A 17,738-nucleotide genomic window follows, 5' to 3' on the forward strand; every position below is an offset into this window, starting at 1 on the left:
ACAATGTCTTGGACTATCTTCTTCTCATTACAAGTTATCACTGTTTTTTGTTCAAACAGAGGTCCTTTGGTACACACCATACACGAAACCTGGTGAATTAAAAGTGAGAATGAATGATTGTTTCCACACTTTCCCACTGACACCAAATTATTCTGCAATTTCACATGTGTACTAATCTGGAAATTTCAAGAGTTCTCACCAATTGACGACTATTCATTAATTAACTTCACCATTTTAACACATTACTTGAAAGACATGCATTGCCAAATTGTGCAGATGGTCTCCGGTGAATTTCAGCCGGTTTGCTCTTCTTCTCAAGAAACTAAATGATACACCTCTGTTCCACAGCACACGTGACCATGTTGCCCGCAGTCTCAGTTTAACCCAGAATGCTTTGAACCATAATCACCGTCACTTCCTGTGTGCAACTTGCTCAAGGTGCACACTATCGCTGCACAAAATTTCAGCATCTTACAATTATTTTTGCAATCTTTGAATTAGTGACTCCTAATAAAAAGTCCAGGTTAACCTTTATCACCACTGGAATTTATTCAGATGAAAACCTTCAGTTAGTACTCTGGTAATTTGGCAATAATAGCATTTGGGAGAAAAATGTGCAAGTTACTGTGTTCTTCATTCAGAAGTGTCTTTTTAAAAAAATGTATTTTATTTTACGATTTATTATTTCGAGTATAGCAGAAATTTTTTATTATGGTCACTGTAACATTTCACCTCATCTACCTTGTACTCACCAAGCATCAGGCGTGGTCTTGTTGTACCAAGTACGTACTCCCGCTCACTGTTATTCAGATGGGGAGGCTCGGCTCGATACTGACTGGATGTGGGAAAGGTGGGTTCTGGGTTGTCAAGGCCCAGTCTCAGAACCAAGTGCTCTTGCAATGCTCCGGCGAGCAGTGCGGCACTCTGGTAATACAGATATAATACAATTTTGCGCACTCTTCCCAACAATTTCTCAACACAATTTATACTATAAGAGAGCCGTTTGTCTGTTTGTCTGTGTGTGTGTCGTCATTTTTCTCAGAGATGGCTGAATCAATCTTCGTCAAACTTTCAGAGGTCCGTCAATGAGTATCGGGGAGTATTTTTTGAAAAATACAATTTTAAAAAGTTTGATTTTTCTGGTTAAACAAAAATTAATCTTTCATTTGTACCTCGGTCTTTGTAGCTACGTGAAAGGTAAAATTAAATGATCCCCAACCCCATCCCTTATTGGGTGTAGGGAAGTGTTTTAGGCACCCACAAATATAGAAGAAAAAATTATTTTTTAGAAATGCCAACAAGATTAGAACAGCACCGGGTACCTCTGCTAGTGCAATATAATGCTTCAGATCACCACTTTCTCAGATCATCCCCCATCCACAGCCATATTTTACCCACATTAACCCTCCCAAAGCCCACTTCTTTTTCAAGCCTCCAGTATTTCCTTCCTGAGAGTTTGCTTCTGTGTCCATCGTGTCCTCCCCTCGTCCTCATTCTCCCCACATTCCTTATTTCTCCAAGTCTTCCTCTATTTTTTCCCTCATTCCTACTGTTGGTGTGTTTCCCCCCTCTCTTTACTGTTCCTTTTGTTCTACTACATCCTTATCTGTTCTATTTTCTAGCTACTCCACGAGCCTTGATATTGTATACAAAACAAATAAGTGCTATGAAACAGATACAAAATAACAGACAGCCACGAGTGCACAAAATATGAAATTACATAAGCCCAATGACACTCTGTTTCGCCAAAAGCCTAATAATGTCAAATATAGTGAACAGGGCCATATGGACTCCTTAAAGATCTTCCTAATGTCAATGTCTTTGGACTATATTGACGATGCATGTGAATGCCTTTTTTATCTACATGATCACCCGCATGATTCAGTCAGCACAAAATGAATGTCATGGAAGCACCACAACATATCTTCTGAAAACCCCTTTTTTTTAAAATGGCTGCAAATTATTTGGGTGGCTGTGTATGGCAAGGCACGCAATTTCCCCCAAGGGGTCAAATTTCTGCAAGCATCCTTATTTCCCCAAGGGCTCATATTTCCCGTTTCCTCCATCATCATTCTGTTTCAGTAAAGGTAAAACAATTGGCTATGTAATTCTTTCAGTTAGCAGGAACAAAAAAAAATGACTTTGTTATTCAAGTTTTGCTCAAGCTAGAGTCGTTTTTTTGTTCTCGAATTTTCTCAAATCACTTTGGAGGTCACATAAACAAAGTGGTATTGGCTCAAAGCTGCATTCATTCAGGACTCTTCAAGCAAATCCAACACGTTACTCAGCAACACCTTTAATATAATCCTGGGCACTTTACACACCACAAATTGTGGCGAAGGGGTGTTCCAATATGTTACAAACAGGATATTGGCTGGCACCTGAGAGTCATGGTTTTTATCAACCTTTTTTTCGATAATGGATAGCTTCTGAAGATTCAGCATCGATGTGTTGATGCAAAGAAGGTGCCAGCTCCAATGAAATTCACAAATATATGGTGGATGCTTATATACAATACAGTTGCACCTTCGTTTTCGACTGGAGTTGCCAAATGCGCAGTTGTTTTTAAATGAGGACATGAGACCTTGAAGATGAGCCCAGGTCAGAATGGCCAGCTTATGCGACCAACTCACAAACTGTTGCCGAGGTTGAGTCATGAATGATGGAGGATCGTCCAGTGAAGGTCACTGAAATATCCACAAAACATGGACTTTCTCAAGACAGTGTCTTATCAAGCATCAATTGATATTTATTTTGCTTTTGTATGCAGCACCAGGCTGCAGGGTAAAATCATTGACTGATCCACTGATGCAATACCCTCCAGTAGATTAAATGAGGAATTTATAAGTTGCTCAGGGTGCCAATGATAGCTCGCTTTCTCTTTACGAAATACACCATGGGATCTTTAACGCATCTATCAACTAATGTCGGCAGATGGGACTCCAAGTGTAACGTCCATTCGAGGGATAGCACACATTGGTGTACTTTCATGTGAATTACAAGAACATTAATGGACAATGGATAAATATATGCAGGGAAGTATGTGGGATTTTTTTTACCAGGTTTCGAAGCATCATGAGCCATGGATTCTGGCATGTGAAGGAAATCTGCCCAATGACTGTAGGCCTCCCGCAACTACATCACATGGGAACACTAAGGCAGCATCATGCAAAAATTGCAGCAGACCATGAAGGACAAATGCTGAGACATGTAAACAAAAGGTGTGTTCCTCCTTCAATGACAATGCACCTGTGCACAAAGGCCTGTGTTGCACAGACTGCCATCTGGATTGTGGTTTGGACAGCTGTGTCACCACCCCAAAGAGACCGGACCTGGCCCCCAGTGACTGTTTTGACATTTGAAGTCCCACTTAGGTAGCCACCTATTTGCTGAAGATGAGGAACCAATTGAAGCAACCAAGATTTAGCTGAAGGAGCAATCTCAAAACTGCTTTTACTGTCAGCGACAGTTTGAAGGACAAATGGAGCAATGACATTGAAGTCAATAGGATATTATATTAAAAAATAATAGAGGTGGCATGTCTTGGACTATAATTATGATTTTCTCATTCCTCAAATTTCACTGCACTATATATATTTCACTGTACAATAAATGGTGAGTTATTGGGATATATTAATTTTCTCTCTTGCTGGTAAAATTATTTCTATAATTCTTCTCAACCAGATGCATACTACGAGCATATGGCACATCATGCCAAAGATGGAACTTCAGGGGGCTTGGGCCAAAAGTGTTTGCCTGCTTGATGCTCCCATCTGAGCACAAAGCTTGTGATGCAGAGGTTCCAGGTTAAACCCATGTGCTAATCTCCTTGTAATTGATATCTCCAACTGTCCTTGTCCTGCATGTAATTTAAGGACAAGCTTGCTCTGTGAGCCTTGTATCGCTGTTGAAAAGAGACACTGTTAAAATGACATTTCCAAAATGGCAAATTCAAGAGTTGTACTTTCTATCTGACCTTCATAGATATTTCTTAAGCCCTTTGACTTCGTTAGCTGTGAAACCTTTTGAAACATTCATTGGCTAACCTTTCAAACTTCATTGGTGCTTACCAAGCATATTGTTGAACTTGGGTTTTTTGTTTTGCATTCTTCTAAGCCCATGATCTGGAATTGCAAGTTCAAATCTTAGACCATGTTCATACGTCCATGTCTTCTAATCTCTCTTGTTGTTAAAGTGAAATCACACTGATATTCTTGTCTTATACGTGACTCCTGTTGTCTTCTTAAGATGAACAGTGCTTGAGACAAATTTCACTGCAATAAAAAAAAAACTTACTATTATTTATTACCTTCGCCAGAGAAGAGGGTGTTGCATTTGGGTCTGTTTGGAACTTGCGAAAATCAATTATTTTTCAAGTATATTGGTTTGTCGTGTGCGTTATTCTCTGTCTGTCTGTTTCTTTTTATGTTTGTCACCTACAGGTCACTATTTTAAACTGATCTTCACGGAACTTCACCACATGGAAGAGATTGTCATAAGGAAGAAGCCTATTGTTTTTGAGGTCAAAAGGTCAACATAGGCCAATGGTCAACAAATTTTTCAGATTTCTAAAATCTTGAATTTTCGTCCGATTGACGAGAAATTTGAACAGGATATATATTTCAGGTCACTGAATTCAACCACCAATTATTTTTGAAGTAAACATGGAACAAAAAGTTGACATCAGCCAGATTGCTAAAACTGCCGATTTTCATCCCATTGACGAGAAATTTGAACAGGATATATATTTCAGATCACTAAAGTCAACCACCATTTATTTTTGAGGTCAACATTGACCAAAAAGTTCACATAGGCCAGATTGCTAAAATTGTCAATTTTCATCCGATTGACTTTAAATTTGAAGAGCATTTTCAGATTTGGTCATTGAATTCAACCAATTATTTTAAAGGTCAAATTTGTTTTATGGACTTCGCAAGTAGTATCATGCTGTGCATGACATCTTGTTTGTTTGTCCACTCAGAATGTGAGTATGTGTATGAATTACATGAGACTCTGAAGGATCCCTAAAACCATTGAGACCCTTTACAACCCCAAAACCCTAAAGACCATGAAGACTCTAAGACTCCTGAAACCCTCTAGAGCCTTTAGAACCATAAGACCCTCTTCGCCTTTTATAACCCTAAAACCATTAAAGACCCCTAAGACAATTTAGACCCCTAACACCCTTTCATACCCGAAAGACTCTTTGGACCCCAAAGACCCTTAAGACCTCTAAGCCATTTTAGACCTCAAAGACCCTTAAGACCCCTAACACCCTTTAAGATCATTTAGAGGCCAAGACATTTGAGACCTTTAAGACCATTGAGACCCTTAAATACATTTTAGACACTTTCGACCAGTAAGACCCTTAAGATTCCTTCGACCCCTAAAACCCTCATGACTCTTTTGATCGCTAATACCCTTTAAGGCCATTGAGAACTCTTCATGACCCTCAAGACCCTGTAGACCCCTCAGACCCCATTACACCGTTCAGAACCATTAGACCTGTTGGACACTTTAGATCCTCTCAGACCATGTAGACCTCTGAAAACCCTTTGACTCCTTTTTACCCTTTATACCTTTAGACCTTCACACCTTTCAGACCTTTTAATACCCTGTAGACCCCTTTGACCTTTGGACCCTTTTTTATATATTTTATGACCATTGAGACCATTTCAGACAATTCTTCCTCTTTAGACCTTAAATTATTCCCTTTCGATCTCTTTGACCTTTAAGACCCTTTAAACACTTCAGACCATTTTGACCCTTTAATCCCATTTCAACGTTTTCAGGCCTTTCTACCTTTCCACATTTCAACCTTTAGAACTTTCGACTATTTGACCTTTCCAACTTTTTTGACCTTTGACCTAAACACATTTACAATGAGACCATTTAGACCTTTCATTCAGTAATCCGCACATTTATTTTCCACACAAAACAAGTCCTGGTGAGGGTCTGTAATCTCTAATTGCTCTTTCTTGTTTTGTTTGCATTGATCAAGGCCTCATGGAGGAGCTTGTGCATAAATCACATGCAGAACCAAGCCGAGTGTTGGGTTAAAGGTTGAGGTGGCTGTCTTAAGATCTTATGGTTTTGAGTTTGAGCCCCTGTTGACCCGTTGAAATAACATCCGCGAACATCATGGTCCATGGAGACTCCAGTCTGATCTCGTCCGTCAACCTGTCCATCACCATTGCAAACAGGAAAGGGCTCAGAGTCGATCCTTCGTGCAATGCCACTTTTACCTTAAACCAGTCCGTCATTCCTACCGCACACCTCACCGCTGTCACACTGTCCTCATACATATCCTGCACGATCCTCACATACTTCTCCACCACTCCCGACTTCCTCATTACAATGCCACAACTCCTCTCTTGGCACCCTATCATAAGCTTTCTCCAAATCCACAAACACACAATGCAACTCCTTCTGGCCTTCCCGAAACCTCTCCATCAACATTCTCAAAGCACACATTGCATCAGTGGTGCTCTTTCCTGGCATAAACCCATATTGCTGCTCACAGATCGTCACCTCTCTTCTCAACCGAGCTTCCACTACTCTTTACCACACCTTCATGGTGTGGCTTAACAACTTTATCCCTCTGTAATTTCCACAGCTCTGCACATCACTCTTATTCTTGAAAATCGGAACCAGTACACTTAATCTCCACTCCTCTGGCATCCTCTCACTTTCCAAGACTTTATTAAACAATCTTGTTAACAACCCCACTGCCATCTCTCCGAAGCACTTCCATGCCTCCACTGGTATACCATCTGGGCCAACCACCTTTCCACTTTTCATCTTCTTCATAGCAGTCCTGACTTCATCCTTACTGATCAACCCCACTTCCAGATTCACTATCTCCACCTCTTCCAACCTTCCCTCTCTCATTTTCTTCATTCATCAGCTCCTCAAAGTACTCCATCCACCTTCTCAACACACTCTCCTCGCTCGTCAGCACATTCCCATTTGCGTCCTTTATTACCCGAACCTGCAGCACATCCTTCCCAGCTCGGTCCCTCTGTCTTGCCAATCGGTATAAATCCTTTTCCCCTTCTTTTGTATCCAACTTTTCATACAGCTCGTCATATGCCTTTTCCTTGGCCTTTGCCACCTCTCTTTTTGCCTTTCGCCACCACTCCTTGTACTCCTGCCTACTTTCTTCATCTCTCTGACTATCCCACTTCCTTTTCGCCAACCCCTTCTTCCTTATACTTTCCTGTACTTCATCGTTCCACCACCAAGTCTCCTTATCTTCCTTCCTCTATCCAGATGTCACACCAAGTACCTTCCTAGCTATCTCCCTCACCACTTCTGCTGTAGTTGCCCAATCATCCCACCAATCTTTACAACCATCCAACGCCTGTCTCACCTCCTCCCGAAATTTCACGCAACAGTCTTCTTCCTTCAGCTTCCACCATCTGGTTCTTGGTTCAGCCCTCACTCTCTTCCTCAACCTCACCTCTATAGTCATCCTACAGACCACCAATCGATGCTATAGAGCTTCACTCTCCCCTGCCACCACCTTACAGTCACTAATCTCTTTCAGGTTGCATCTCCTGCTTAAGATGTAATCCACCTGTGTGCACTTTTCTCCACTCTTGTATGTCACCCTGTGTTCCTCCTTCTTCTTGAAATACGTATTTACCACTGCCATTTCCATTCTTTTTGCAAACTCTACCACCATTTGCCCTTCCACATTTCTCTTGTTGAGACCGTACCTACGCATCACCTCCTCATCCTCTTTATTCCCTTCCACAACATGCCCATTGAAATCTGCTCCAATCACCACTCTTTCATCCTTGGATACACTCTCCACCACTTCATCTTACTCACTCCAGAAATCTTCTTTATACTCCATCTCACACCCCATATATGGGGCATATGCACTGATGACATTCATCATCACCCCTTCAATTTCCAACTTCACACTCATCTTTCGGTCAGACACTCTCCTCACCTCCAATACCCTCTTGACATAATCTTCCTTCAGGATTACCCTGACACCATTTCTCCTCCCATCCACACCATGGTAGAACAGTTTGAAACCACCTCCAATGCTCCTAGCCTTACTCCCCATCCACTTGGTCTCTTGTACACACAGTATGTCCACCTTTCTTCTCTCCATCATATCAGCCAACTCTCGCCATTTGCCAGTCATCGTCCCAACATTCAGAGTTCCAACTCTCACCTGCACACTTCTACCCTTCCCCCTCTCCCACTGCCTCCAGACTCGCCTTCCCAGTCTCCTTCTCCTCCTTCGCCCAACAGTAGCACAATTTCCACTGGTACCCTGCTGACCACCGGTACCGGTGGCGGTCGTTGATAACCCGGGCCTCGACCGATCCGGTATGGAAATTTGTTTTGTTGTCCGCATAATGATTTGGCATAGGTTTTTACGCCGGATGCCCTTCCTGACGCAACCCTGGTCGCCTCTTATGACACACAGGGATATGGTACACCGATTCTAACCGGGGCATACACCGGGCCCAGTACAACTGGTACTCATTTCGCCGACCTCGGAAGGATGGCAGGCTGAGTCAACCCCCTGGTGTTTTCGACTTGGTTTATATATATTTTTATATATATATATATATATATATATATATATATATATATATATATATATATATATATATATATATATATTAATTCAGTGTCCCAACGGGGCTTGAACTCAGGACCTTTTGGGTCCCAAGCCACTGCCCTAACTGCCCCACCAGGCTTGCCTGTCATCCTTCTGAGTCAGCAAAATAAGCACCAGCTGATTGGTAATAGGGGCTCTGCATCAGCAGCACAGCTGTGTTTCCAGAAAAATGATGCAACCAGCAGCCATAGGCTGCACACAAAACGACAACAACATGCAGAACCAAGACAATCAACATCAGTGTACTCTAATGTGAATTACAAGGTCTTCATGAGACAATGAACAAATACAGTGGCTTGCAAAAGTATTCACCCCTGCCAAATGTTTCAGATTTTGATGCCACTTGAGCTGATGTCATGGTGCTTTCAAATCAAACTGAATACATAGTCTTCACAAACTACTCAAAAGTGATAAAGCTTTAAAATGCAGATAAAATGTGAATAAGCTTGATTATAAGAGAAAAATCAAATGACTCTCAGTTGCATAAATATTCAAACCCTTTCCCCAGGTCACCCAAATCTTTTCAGCAGCAAATTATTTGTTTGAAAGGTGACAAAATAGGTGTAATAGGATTCACCTGAATGTAATCATTGGTTAAACTTTAAAAAAATATATTAATAAAAATAAAAGCTCCTCCACTTATCTAAGGAGTTTTGAGGTGCAACTCACTTGGTCAAGCAACAAGGCAAACATGAAGACCAATGAGCTTTCCAAAGAAGTCAAACATAAAGTGGTGGAGAAGCACCATTCAGGAAAGGGTTATAAGGATATTCAAGTCACTCATTATCCCTTTGAGTACAGTGAAATCCATCATTAAGAGGTGGATGACATATCATACCACCCAGACTCTATCCAGATTAGGACACCCATCCAAACTCAGCCACTAGGCAAGCAGGAAACTGGTTCAGGATGTCACTGTAAATCCAACAATGACTTTGAAAGATCTGCATGGCTCTATGTCTGAGATGGGGGTCAGTGTTCATCAATCAACAATATCCCGTTCCCTTCACAAAGCTGGCCTCTATGGACAGGTGGCAAGAAAGAAGGCATTACTGAAAAAGACCATCTAAAAGCTTGTACGGAGTTTGTGAACAAGCATCTTGATGAAATTGCAGGCATGTGGAGAAACGTTTTGTGGTCAGACGAGACAAATATTTAACTTTTTTGTCTAAATTCAAAGTGTTATGTCTGGTGCAAGTGTAACACTGTAGATCACTCAGTCAACACCATCCCTACTGTCAAGCATGGTGGCGGGTGGCAGCATCATGTTTTGGGGCTGCTTTTCATCAGCAGGGACTGGCAAGCTTGTCAGGATAGAAGGAACAATGAATGGTGCAATGTACAGGAGAATTCTTGATGAAAACCTGCTTGAGTTGGCCATGAATCTGAAACTGGGTCGGAGATTTACATTCCAGCAGGACAATGATCCGAAGCACAAAGCTAAAGCCACACTGGAGTTGAGTGGCTGAATAAGAATAAAATAAATGTTTTTGAGTGGCCCAATTAAAGTCCTGACTTGAACCCAATTGAACATTTATGGCGAGACTTGAAGATTGCAGTCAATCGACGATCCCCATCAAACTTGGCAGAACTCGAGCAATTTTCACGTGAGGAATGGATAAAGATGTCACCATCTCACTGTGCAAAGTTGGTAGAGACCTACCCAAAAAGATTCGTAGCCGTCATTGCTCTGAAAGGTGCTTCCACTAAGTACTGACCTGAGGGGCTGAATACTTTTACAAGTGAATTTTGATTTGTACATGTTTTTTGCAGGTATTTATGACATTTAACCTCCTTCAACTAAAACAGTGTTTAGTTTGATCTCTTCAGTTACGAATAAAGAAATTAATTTGGGAAAATTGTTTCTACAAAAAAGTAATTCATTGACATGTACCATTGCTGGTCAGGGGTGAATACTGTATTTTTGCAGGCCACTGTACACATCCAATTTGAGTACTGTATATGGGATTTGAAGCTGTGGTCTGAGCCAGGGGTTCAGATGAGAACAATAAACAGGCCAACCCAAACCTGACAGGCCGGATCCCAGTTTGTCATTATTATTTTCCTCACGCTTTTAAAAAAACATTGGAGGATATTGTAATCGGCTCCATTTCTGTCTGTCTGTCTATCTGTCCGTCCATCACACTATCTCCTCCTAAATGGTTGTGGAGAAATTCACAAAACTTGGTCGTTATGATCACTGCATGGCAAGAAAGTAGAGAGCAGTATTATTTTTGGTTCCGCCCCCTTACGGCCCTGGGACAGAGTGAAGAAGTCAAATACAAAACAATGCAATTGGGGACACATTTCTTAACATGTTTAATTAAACTTTTTTTCTGCAATCAACACTGGGGGCGCATGAAATAAGCAACAATTTTTTGGATTTGACTGTAGGGGTTTGCGATTACACTCCATCGATTCCGCATTTATGATGGCACTCCATCGATTTCGCTCTAGTTTTTATCATCATTATTGTCATTATTGTTTATTGAGAAATTAGTCTCAAAGACTTACAGGACTTCACAATATATGTGTGTCATGTGTGAGCTTAATTCACTTTACAAAGAATACATCATAGGATGAAGAGCAGCATGCTTTGCTTTGGGGCAAGACCTTCGTCTTGTTTAATCCAAGTGAGGTGGAAGCAGTGATGCATTTTGGCTCACACTCTAGCTAACTGCAGTCTTCCAGCTTGCTCGTGAATCAGAAATCATCAGATTTTCTAAACCCTTCTCCTTTGATATACCAAGCTGTTCAACCTTCGAAAAAATATATATGCGAGGTCAAAGGTCTCATTCGTAAAGGTGCTCAAGTTTTCAGATGACTGCGTTATTGTCACTCGTATCAAGGAAAGTCTCAAAACCATTCTGTATTGTCTAGTGTACTTTGAATTCAAGTGACAAATGGATTCCAAAAAAGGCCAAAGGGCTCCACCAGCCAGCACCTAGGCCAAAGCCCATCATCAAGATCAACATGAATATTGAAATTTTCTAATACTTTGTCGGCATCTGATCAAAAACGACTATTGTTGATGATTAAATTGCTCAACAAACCTGTGTTTCAGAAGTACAGGCTGAAAGGCTTTTCTTGGCATGTAGTTTTGGCAATATTGCTGAACCCACGTGAGTGGTAGCTTTCCTGCAGGGGACGTATGAAAATTTTTTCACACTCCATCAATAAAACTCTGTACGATCCTCCTTATCAGATAGGAAATCAATAATGACACTCCTGACCAAGCCTCCCTTACCAGCTTTGAGGCCATGATTGGAAGGGCCATGTCATATCATGTTCAAATAGTCAATACCGGATTTCCAAAGCCAAGCTTCAGCAGTTGGCTTGTCTCTAAAAAATGTAATTATAAAAATATCAGTCAGTCATTGAAAATGCTTCAAGGACGTCTTGAGCGCATCGCTCTGAAAGTGACGTGTGATGTAATAGCGTTAAGTGCAATGCAACAGTGTAACAGAGCGATTGTGAGTGCTCGGTAAATAATAGAGATGTAAATCGATGATAAAGCATTTAACTGAGCCTTAGTTAAACGCACAAACCACTGTGACGAGCTGGCAATCAGTCGACGATCGGGTGGTAGTCTTTCGTATAACACCTATAAGGGGTAGACATGAGTAATGCGCAATTGCGATGCACCAGCGATTGTGGAGTGGAAGAAAGTGAGAGAGAGAGAAGGGGGTCATGAGCAACCAGGAACCCTCCTGGCTTTTGCTTATGATTCTAATTTCTGCTGTTCAAGTCTTCCAGGAGCCTCGACTTACTGTACATCAAAAAATGAATGCTCTGATCAGACATGTTTCTCAACAGTTCTGGTAAGATCATTGCTATTACAAGCATGCATTTTCAAATCCAAACAGCCATCTTCTGAAAAGTGAACCCTCTGAAGGAAACAATGGTTCTCGGTTCCATTCCTGAATGATGCACCTGCAAATCAGTCTGTCCATGCAGAGCGTTCAAAAAGTTCTCAGAACGTGATACAGTAGTCCAATAAACGGCAAGGTTGTTGTCCACTGCTCCTTCCCAATTCCATACCCAGGCGATGCATGATACCATCGCCAGGCACCGAAAAAAGGGAGTGCAGTACTCAGTTTTCACTTTGTTTGTGTTTTTTGTTTGTTTGTTTGTCCGGGCGATATCTCAGCCATCCTTTGATCTCGTTAGCTGAAAGCTGAAATTTGGGAACAAGAGTGAAGATGTGCTTTGGCAAAAAAGTATTTTTTTATTTTTGATTAATCAATTCATTAATTAATTACATAATTATTATCGATTTATTAATTACTTATTTATTTTATTTCTCATCCTGGCAATATCTCAGGCACTTTTTGAGCAAGGAAGCTGATATTTGGACATTAAAGTGAACGAGTGATTTGGCTGTAAAGAGTATTTTTGATTTATTGATTAATCAATTAATTATTTAATTCTTCGATGGATTACTTGATTTTCAAAATGTTACAGATTTGGCGAAAGCAGTGGTGGATTTGGTATGCTATCAGCCAATTGATTAAGAAATTAATTCTTTTACGATTATTATTTATTTATTTTAATTGTGCAATTAATCAGTCAATCAATTGTTGTACACCGCTCCCTATTCCCAAAGCCGCTCCCAAATGGCTCCCAATTCAGACTCCATGTGCTGCAAGGTAGCATCGCCAGGTGCCCAAGGTGCCCCGGCAATGTCGCGTGCTGGATGATTGTTTTTTTATTTATTTTGCATGGGGGTGGTGTACTGTGAATGTACCGCTACTTGTTTGTTTTCTTGTTTTGTTTTCTTGTTTGTTTTCTTGTTTGTTTTTCCGGGTGATATCTCAGCCATCCTTTGAGCTAGGAAGCTGAAATTTAGGGACAAAAGTGAAAATGTTCTTTGGCAAAAACGGGATTTTAATTTTTTGATTAATCAATTAATTGATTGATTACTTAATTTTTATCGATTTATTAATTATTATTTATTTTCTTTCTCATCTGGGCAATATCTCAGGCACCCTTTGAGCTATGAAGCTGATATTTGGACATGACAGTGAACAAGTGGTTTGGCTATAAAGGGTATTTTTGATTTATTGATCAATCAATGAATCGATGAATTATTCATTTTTTACGAATTGCTTAATTTTCAAAGAGTTACAGATTCGTCGGATGAAACAGTGCTGGTTAAGGTATGCGATGAAGCAATTGATTGATAAATTGATTATTTTATGACAATTATTTATTTTAATAGGTCAAGGTCAAAGGTCAAGGTCACAGTGAGGTCAAACATAATTCAGTAAATTAATATGGAGAAATGGAGTATTTTTGCTTCGGTCGACGTTACGAGTTCGTTTTAACTTCGATTTTAATTTTGTCTTCGGTTTTTGCGATCGCTTAGGACGCTTAGCACTCGGTTGTCGAAATTCTGGTAAAAATCGGATGTTTTGGAGACGTTTTAAGATTGTATAAAAAATATTTCATTCGCCGCGCCACGGCTCGTCACGTGGTGCAGCGCGCTCGAGCAGACGCGTCGTTGAGTCACGTAAAGGTTTTGCGTGTGCGCGCTGACGGTGTTTTCGATAAAGATGGTGTTTAAAAGTCATTTTTTATCCCAATAAAGGTTATCGTCGTATGCCTGACTCGCTAAGCCATTGGATTATGTCAAGATTGTTGGTGGATGGCTGAATATTACGGTTTTGTGACTTTGATAAAATAATATTAAATAATTGCGTGGAGAAATGGAGATTTTTGCTTCGGTCGAGATTACGATTTTTGATGGTTTGGTACAGAATCATTGTAGAAACTTCTGGTTTGCGTCGCTACCTTCTCGAGAGACAGCTTTTATTAGACAAGGTCAGAGGTCAAGTTGACGATTTCGTAAGTACCAGTCTATGACTGCTTGTTTATTTATTTGGCATTTGGGTGGTGTACTTTGAATGTTCCACTACTTGTGTTTGTATTTTTCAATGCACAAGTATGTTTAATTAGTTGTGTATAAATCATATTTTCTTAAGAATATCGATATTTATATATTGGCAAAAATGGGCTGGCAGGATGGCTTATGCACACTCATCTTTAAGCTGTCCAGGCTGGGTTTGAATCCCGACCCAGTTATAAGCTCTCATTCCGATATATCACAGGTGGGGTGATTCATCAATGTGTGTGCAATCCCTCGGACGGACGTTAAACTGGGCATCCCGTCTGTAACACTAGTTGGTGGATGTTAAAGATCCCACGGTGTTCTTTGCGAAGAGCAAGTGAGCTATTGCCGGCATCCTGAGCAAATTCCAAATTACAGCCTTCACTCCTTAGTCGAGTGTCAGGCCTGGTCAGCCGGCTCGTGAAAGACTTGGACCAACAACTTCCTCCAGCCAACAGCACAAGAACGTCAGAATAATTGTGGCCATTACACAATAATATTGTTGTGGTTACCAGATTCGCAAACCACCATTCAGGTCCCTTAGGTGAGGTATCTCGGTAAGTGCATGTGTAGTTAGGCCCAAACCCGTTGTCTAGTGGGAATACATGTCATTTATGCGAGCTGCGACTCTTCAGGATAGCCGTTTTTCTTTTACTATCTTTATTTTGGACCAACCGCCATGATTACCACCACAACCACAACATCAACCACCAACCACAACGCCGCTTCACCACAACCGCCACAACCTTCCCGTCACACCTCGCAACCGTAGCATCGCCACCGTTCTTGCCCCGCTGTGGGTACCGGTGTTGGATTCGTGCAGAGCGCGCGTCGAACAGCGTGTACAAAATCACGGATTTTGTGCTTCAAAAACGGATCAAAAACGACACACGCCCACTTTTTGCCGTCCAATCGGTGAGCGAGGGGCGATTTGGCCCCGCCTCCAGAACGATCGATATATGCAAATTTGTGGATCAAAAAGCCTTCACGCCCACTTTTTCTCGGGCCAATGGGGAGCGAGGTGAAAGGTCAAAGGGAGGGGGTCAACGAAGCTACGGGGGATAAAAGGACGGTGTTCGTCAGTCACCAGATCGAGAAGGAGTCGGAACGGAGGGGACGAGAGTGGAAGTCTGGAGCCCGAAGCCTGCAGTAGCTGGAGAAGCTGAAGAGAGTCGAACGAGGAGAGCCCAAAGAAGAGTCCAGGGTGGAGAGTCCAGAGGCGGAGAGGCGGCAGCGGCGAAGGCAGACGAGGGGGTGCTCGCGACGGTGCCGGGAGCTGCACGCCCGAGGAAGGCCGGCAGCGCGACCTGGCCGAGGTGGAGACGCACACCAGGGATAATAAAGATCCTCTATACCCCGAGCATCAGCAACCCCCTCCTGTTTCCCCCCGCGCTGAGATAGTGCGACCAAGGGGGCCCCTTTCCCACCCCCTGCCAGACACTGTCCACGAGGTCCACGGGTTGGGGCGCCATCGCCGCTCCTCGTCTCATCACCAGACGGGTAGGCGCGACCCGGTCTCGGCCTCAGGCCTGCCTCATCCTTGAGGGTATTTCTTTTCCTTGGTTTTGGGTATGTGTTGTCGGCGCCGTCTGTGAAGTAGAATTGTATAAGTGTTGCCGTGTGCTCGGTAGTCGGTATTAGCTCTGCACTGTGTTCTCACTTTTATATTGGCTTTTTGTGTAAATGGAATTGTGTTTTCTTTTTTTTGTGTGCATTTGGTGGAATTGTATTTGTGTGCTTCCCGTGTGCCGCGAATAAATGTGCTTTATTGTTGAACTGTTCACCCGCTTCGCTTCGTCTTTTCCTCCATTGAATCCTCATCTTGCTTCACGTAAAGGGTTGGTAGTGGGCTGAATACGCCCGATAATTAATCGAACCGTCGAGGTCGACGATAACACCGCTCGGTTATTCTGATAGTACGGAACGGGTCGCTTAAGTGGCCCGTGTCCGAAGTCGACCTGCGGCGAGGTGCAATCGCCCGGTCTACCCTCCGCGTGGGTACTTAGGTAGGTCGAATTTGGCGAGCAACCCTATCCCACGCGGGGGCTGATTGGCTCGATCGCGGTGAGACCGAAAGGTCCACCCGTGACTGGTTCCCGGCGTTAGTCCGAGAGGGTCACGACTGGATTGTCCGTCCGGTGGGCGACGTGCCGCGATTCGAGTTACGTGGCCGTCGCACGCCGGCGGGCGCGAAGACCGCAACAATATATTGTGAAAAATGACAAAATTAACGTCTGCAGTTCTTGGACCATTGTGATCTGTGCATCGTTATGAAAAGTTTTTGAACGGCCCAATTATCTGTTTTCTGGGATGTATATGTCACTGGGTATCATTACGTCTGTTGGATCCATTATAATTGATGTGACCTGGAATATAATTCAGAGACCCAAGAATATTTCGAATTTAGCAGCAGCATGTAATGACGTACCATCTTGGAAAGGTATCATGAGATCTTTAACGTCTTCCTGCAGATGCGAGTAAATGTGACAGCCAGCTTGACACCAATTTGTAGTCGTGTCGGGAATCCAACCCAAACCCGAGAGCTCAAAGCGGGTCCACGATCTTTGAGCCGGAACGGATTTGATGAACTGTTATCGGGCACTGCATTATGGAACATGCTGACCGTTAGAGGGAGTGTTAAGCAGCTTGCCCAGTCTATTTCCAGTCGCTTGTAAATGATTTAAGTGTTGCAGTGGTCTTCATCCAATGTGATAAGGGTCCAGTCCAGCGTGGGGTTTTACCCCCTTTGTCTCGATTTGGACCGTGTCTGGCTGATGATCACTGTGGCAGCAGCAACGAAGCTTCTTAAATGATAGATTTCCAAAGGAAGATCAAACTATCGACTATAAATGGTGTGTGTGTGTGTGTGTGTGTGTGTGTGTGTGTGTGTGTGTGTGTGTGTGTGTGTGTGTGTGTGTGTGTGTGTGTGTGTGTGTGTGGCATACTTTTTCTGTTTATTAATTTCATACGTCTACTAATCATTTACGTACTATTGGAACGTACCTTTTGACTTTTTAGACTGCTGAGACACCTTTGACCTTTGAAGACACTTTGAAACCCCTAAAGACCCAGAAGACACAAAAGTCCTGAAGACCCAAAAGATGCAAAAGACCCATATGACCCCAAATAACCCAAAATACCATGAGGACCCAAAAGACACAGATGAGCCAAAGACCCAAAAGTCCCCAAAGACCAAAAAGT

The 17,738-nt window shown here is 42.3% G+C and overlaps 1 protein-coding gene across 4 annotated transcripts in view; it reads right to left on the bottom strand.

The window, feature by feature from the left end:
* RNF32 (ring finger protein 32) overlaps positions 1-17,738 on the bottom strand; it is a 134,519-nt gene that overhangs the window by 37,427 nt on the left and 79,354 nt on the right. For 2 of the 4 annotated variants that reach the window (XM_085873992.1, XM_085873993.1), the window contains exon 2: positions 753-924. The exons of the other annotated variants lie outside the window; for them this stretch is intronic. In XM_085873992.1, coding sequence (XP_085730118.1) covers positions 753-924 — 172 coding nt within the window. The remainder of the gene's footprint in view (positions 1-752; positions 925-17,738) is intronic. 4 annotated transcript variants of the gene reach the window in all.

The sequence above is a fragment of the Eptatretus burgeri genome, chromosome 3 (assembly GCF_056783735.1).
Source record: "Eptatretus burgeri isolate ZD-2024b chromosome 3, Ebu_testis_v1, whole genome shotgun sequence".
In the NCBI taxonomy this organism is placed as follows: Eukaryota; Metazoa; Chordata; class Myxini; order Myxiniformes; family Myxinidae; genus Eptatretus; species Eptatretus burgeri.